This window comes from Eublepharis macularius, chromosome 1, assembly GCF_028583425.1.
Source record: "Eublepharis macularius isolate TG4126 chromosome 1, MPM_Emac_v1.0, whole genome shotgun sequence".
Taxonomy (NCBI): Eukaryota; Metazoa; Chordata; class Lepidosauria; order Squamata; family Eublepharidae; genus Eublepharis; species Eublepharis macularius.
Window position 1 is genome coordinate 159,837,171 of NC_072790.1, and position 6,000 is coordinate 159,843,170.

The window sequence follows — 6,000 nt, forward strand, 5'->3', positions numbered from 1 at the left end:
TCAATTCAAGGCAGATTTTTCTGACTGTCTTGGCAGGCCACAAAAAACTCTGTAGCGGGCCGCATGTGGCCCGCGGGCCGCAATTTGCCCACCCCTGCAATAGGGTATGGTAGAAGAAAATTTGAAAACAAGTATAAAGCCAAGCAAAGAAATGAAATCTTTCTGAAATAAAACATAACTAATTTACATGGCATGTTTTGCAACATGGAAACTCTAGAAGGTAGAAGGTGCATGTATACCTCAGCAGACAATACCCAGTAGTATAGCATATAGTCCCTGTCCCTACCAAGGCATCTCTCTGAGCTACTTTGGGTAGCAATTAATTCCCTATTGCCACATATCTTGCAGGCATGCTGGCACATTGCTCCATCATAGGGACTGGAATTGAGCAGCAAAAAGCACTGCTGAAACAGCCAAGGCTGATAGAAAATGGAAGAGCATATTGCTAACACTTATCTCCACCTCAGCACACAAACACCCAACAGGAATTTCTACTCCACTCTTCAAGCTAGAAATATACGGACAACTCATCTCAGTGGTACTCATTTTGTGGGCTGCAAACCACATGTGGCTCTTTTACATGCTGCCTGCAACTCTTCTAAATTCAGGATCTACGGGCTTAATCTGTGCCTCTGACAGGGCACTCAGAATTAAACACAAGTGTGTTGGAAAAGGCGAGGGACGAGCTATAAGTTAAGAGTTATTCCTTGGAAGAATAATGGGCCCCAGGTGGAAAAGGTATAGAGAGGCATAGAAACCACATGAAGGCAGAGGAACACAAAAGCTGAAGCAGAAAGAAAGAAGTAAAGCAGTATACATGGCATACAGCAGAAAGATGGCTCCTTCAGTTGATGGTGATTGCAAATGTGGCTCTCAGATAGCCACAAAGTGAGTACCTCTGATCCATCCTAAAGAAGTAAGCAAGGGTGGGAAATTCCAAGCCTCAGAGTTTGACTCCTGAAAACATGGCTATTGTATTAACAACCCTTCCTTCTCTAACAGTTGCTACCAGTCTCTCACGGGAGGCTCATGGCAAATTTGCAGATTTGTTGACATAACATCAGCATAATGTTTGCATGATATGGTGCCAACAGCCACACAGATAGGTGGGAGAAACAAGCACAACCACATTTCTGGGTGACCAGTTACTCCACTTTAATCATTGCTACTGCTAGCCAACAAAATGACCCCTTTCGTCCAGGTGGATCACACCCTGGTTCCAAGGAACAACACAAATTGCAGACAGTGTTCCAATGCAACTTCTTACTAGACATGGGCACGAATGGGGAAAAAAATTCCGAATACCCTGTTTGTTGCCATCCATGAATAATGAACAACAAACAGAACATGTCCCCTTAACAAACATGAAAGCCAGTTTGGTGTAGTGGTTAAGAGCACGGGACTCTAATCTGGAGAGCCAGGTTTGATTCCCCACTCCTCCACGAAGCCAGCTGGGTGACCTTGGGTGAGTCACAGTTCTCTGGAGCTCTCTCAGCCCCACCCACCTCACAGGGTGATTGTTGTGGGGTAATAATAACACTTTGTAAACCGCTCTGAGTGGGCATTAAGTTGTCCTGAAGGGCGGTATATAAATCGAATGTTGTTGTTGTTGTTGTTATTATTATTATGTTCAGTGTTTGTGGCCCTTTAAAGATCCCTTTAAACTATCAGCTGGCAGGGGGTAGGGGGGGATTCCTCCTTGCTGCCTGCCAGCTGATAAAAGGCCCTTTCCTGCCACGTGCAAAGGGCAGGGCCCTTTAAACATCCCACAACCTCCAGCCCCCAGCCTCACCCCAGTGCCGCCAGGCTGCTGCCGCTCGGTGCAAGAGGGACGGAGAGACGAGGAGAATTTCCTTGTTCTTCTGACAGTGGGCAGAGCCGGCGCCACTGCGGGGCCGCTTCTGCCCGCTGTCAGAGGGAGAGACTCTCCTGGTCCCTCTGACAGCGGGCAGAGCTGGTGCCGCTGCCGGGCCACTTCTGCCCACTGTCAGAGAGACGAGGAGAATCTCCTGTTCCCTCTGACAGCGGGTAGAGCCAGCACCGCGGGGCTGTTCCTTCCCAGTGCCAGCAGGATGGAGAGATTCTCTCCGTCCCTCTCGCACCGGGAGAGCCGGCGCCACCCCCTTTGCTGTCATTTTCTCTTCACAGTGGCAAAAACTGTACTGCCTGTTGGAAGCTACTTTGAGGGGTTACAAAACTGACCTTCCCAATGTCCAATACCCACCAAATTTGCATGGGACATAGTCCTCACTGTCCTCTGAAGACCCCCCAAGTTTCAGAGAGATTGCAGCCTGGGAAAGGTATCATCCATGGCCCCCCCCCTTGCTGTCTATTTCTCTTCTGAGTGGCAAAAACTGGACTGTCTGCTAGAAGCTGAAGGGTTAAAGCCAGAAGGAAAGCCAGAAGGAGTTCAGACAGAACTCAGTCCTTGTCGTTGCCAGGGGAATTGATTGAAGGCGCCTGAGTGTCTGGCTTCCCAAATAGTGGCCGAACGCAACGAATGAGGCTTACGACAACCACGTTTGTTTGGAATGGGGACTCACGAACGGCCCGTTCGCAAACAGACGAACTGTTCGTCTATTCATGGTTTTTTTCGTTTATATTGCTGTTCGTGCCCATGTCTACTCCTTGCAGGAAATCAGTGAGTACTTGACCAAGAATTAAAGTATTTTCTCCAAAAGGTAGATCCCAAAGTGTCCGAAGTCCCAAAGGCATCTCCAGCCACCACCCGGAGGTTGGCAACTCTATATCACAGGGAGACTGGCAACCCTAGTGAGCAGCAAATTTCTTAAAATCCCTTCTTAGTGAGCCCCTACATCACAAAAGGAACGTTTTCCCCAAATTTCAGGTTTCTAGGTCCAGGGGTTTTGGCTGGGTGTTGATGAGTCAGTCAGGACACTTGTCTTTATATATATATATATATATATATATATATATATATATATATATATATATATATATATACACACACACATATATATATATATATATACACATACACACACACACACACACACACACAGAAGAAGGCATCAAACATGAGCTGAGCCTACAATACTACTGATGTTTCTGGGTCAAACCCTTCAGTCAAAAGATTTGACTGGCTCTTCAGTAGCACCCCTCTGGTGAACACATGAAAGCAGCAGTTACCTCCAACCCCAGGGTCATGGGGATCAGCAGGTGGAGCGTTCTCCTAAAGAAGAATCCACAGAGCTGAGCCACACTTTTGGTGTTTTACTAAGCAGAGCTACACTCCGCAAAGCCTACTGACTTCAATTACAAAAAAAGAGAGGGATGATATCTTTTCTCAAGATTGTACTGTCAGTTAAGATTTCCAAATAATGTTTTAGTCCAAGAGTCAACATTCCTCAGTTTTTTGCTCAGGATTATACTAGCCAGTTTTATTAAATTTGACTTTTACATAGTTTTATTCATTTTAGTCCATTTGAAGAGTCTGCTAAAATTACGTTGTGCTTTAATCTTAAGAAGCCAAAACAAATGTCATATCTTTATATAGCTTTAGTGTTATTGGCTACATTCTCCATTTAAGAATCATTAGGCATATTCATCTTATTCTTGTCAACAGTGAAGTGTGGATAACAAGACTAAGCCATCTTCAATGACTTTAAAAAAAGAAATTACACATAATATGACATTTACAGAGTGCCTTTTACACACAGATTAAATGTTTTATTTGTGCCTGTTCTTTAACAATCAGACTAGCAGACCCATCTAAAATGTAGTGTTACTTCTAGACTGTACTGCAAGAATTATACTAGTCTGAAAACAAGTCCTATTGATTACAGCCTAACTCTGCAGTCCCCTTGGAAGTAAATACCAATCAACAAAGTGCAATTTACTACAGGTCTGTATCCCAGTAAGGGGAGGGGGAAATTGAGACAATGGCATGGCAGCAAATTCAGAGCCTTATTGCTACTGCTTTAATGTAAAAGAAATATGAATGTGGGAAGATCCACTCAAGGATCGTCTGTATAATGAGTAGTTTTGTTCTAAGATCAAAATTATTTATTATATGGAAACATTTTCTCTATAGGAAATCTGTTACAACCCTTACAAAAAAATTCTTCCCCTCTTTTGTAAATATTTGTATTTATTTGCATATCTATTCAGTATTTTAAATATTTTAATTTAGTAAAGTAAGAGAGCAGCATACATATAATTGTGAAGAGGAGAATTTCTGACAACAAGTAGCAATAAAAACCTTGTATGCTTGTCTCACGTATTTCAAGCAGACAGTTTCACTTACTTTAATTTATTTACCTCATTTATACCCCACCTTTCTTCCCAATGGGGCCCCAGCATGGCTTGCATTGTTTATCTTCCGCTCACCATTAGGAAACTTTTGCAAAAGCCTGGTTTTAAACAGCCTATAAACACTGCAAAGCCACATGAACATGAAAAAGGCAAAAACCTTTTTCATAGTCACCGGACTTTTAAAAAAAGTCCTCCTTAAAATATGAAAGGGGGAATACAAAGAGTTCAGAAACAAAAATCCTGAAAATGTTATTCATCCCAAAGATAACCATTTTCAGGTATATCCTATGCACATTACTCAGAAAAAAGGTCCAACAGTGACATAATAAGCACAATTACACTTTTCTAAGACCACTGACTTCAATGAATTTAAAAGCTTAGGATAGCAAGAGATTAGTCTAATGGCACCTTAGACACCAACAAGTTTTTCAGAGAGTAAGCTTTTGAGATTCAGAGCTCCCTTTTCAGGCTTCCCTTCTTGTTGGTCTCAAGGTGCCACTGAACTCAAATCCTGCTGTTCTACTACAGACTAACATGACCACCCACCTAAATTCTGCTTAGGATGGCATTCCAAGTGACTTATTATTATTGAGACCTACTGGTACTTATGCAGTAACAAGTCTCACTATATTAGGTGGTCTTACTCCGAAATAAATGTTCATAGGACATCCACTTTACTATTCTCAACCAGAAGCGTATGTGACAGCATCATCTCTTTCTCAAAAGTCTAACTGCCCAATCCTAATAACATTTACTCAGAAGCCTTACTGAAATCCTTTTAGCGGGCAGCTCAGAATTGCGGCAGGGACCGTTTCCTTTTGCTGCATTCAGTGAGACAACTCTTAGGAAGCACGTTTAGCATCGCGGGTATAACCCTACATGCGCTTACTTGGGCGCAAACACTAGGACAAACTGTGGGCTTAGTTGGAACTATGTTTACCTCGGGTGGGACCGTAAAAACGGCTCCACCAAGTGCTCCCCAAAATGTCAGCACCACGCAGCCTCTCAGTGACCCGGCAAAGCCTGCGCTCCTCCTTCCTAGCGCCAAGCAACGGGCTTCCTCTAGAGAAAGCAGCGGGAGAGCCAATGGGATCTGCTTCCACTAGCGAGCCCGAGCGGAGCAGGGAATCCTCGGGGGCTGCCCCCTTCAGGCGCTCTCACCTGTGGAAGTAGTGGCCGCAAAACATGCCGCCCAGCAGTCTGCAGCCGAGCGGCGCAAAATGGGGCGGGTTGCGCAGTGCCAGCAGGACCGCAGGCACCAGGAAGGCGGGCAGCTCCTGCAGGAACCAGGCGCATTTGGCGGGCAGGTGACGGCGGCGCTCTTGCGGGAGCGGCTTCTCGGCCGCCGCCTCCGCGTGCTTCCCGTAGCGAGTCGGCGTACGGCCGTAGAGCCACAGGATCAGCAGCCCCAAGACCACCAGGACGGAGCTGAGGGCCCCCACCAGGGAGGGTGAGCACTGCATACTCCTCGCAAGGAGGTGCCGCGCAGCCATGCAGGCGGCAGCGGGGCTGCTCCGCCATTAATAGCACCCGCCGCCGCCTCCCCCCTCCTGGGGGCGATTGGCCCCGCAACCAACAGGAGCCCCCCCCCCCCCCCGCTGGCAGGAGCCGCAGCAGGCCTGCCCCCAGGTCGCCGCCTGACTTCGGAGATCGCCCCGTCGCCCCTCCCCAGCCGCTTGGGGCATCGTCCAGATGGGCAGATGCCGCCTCTTTCCCCAAAGCCAT

The 6,000-nt window shown here is 46.3% G+C and overlaps 1 protein-coding gene across 1 annotated transcript in view; it reads right to left on the bottom strand.

The window, feature by feature from the left end:
- Positions 1-5,738, bottom strand: part of SRD5A2 (steroid 5 alpha-reductase 2) — a 56,982-nt gene extending 51,244 nt beyond the window's left edge. Inside the window, exon 1 of the mRNA XM_054988088.1 lies at positions 5,437-5,738. Within this exon, the coding sequence (XP_054844063.1) occupies positions 5,437-5,738 (302 nt within the window). The remainder of the gene's footprint in view (positions 1-5,436) is intronic.
- Positions 5,739-6,000: the final 262 nt, after the last annotated feature.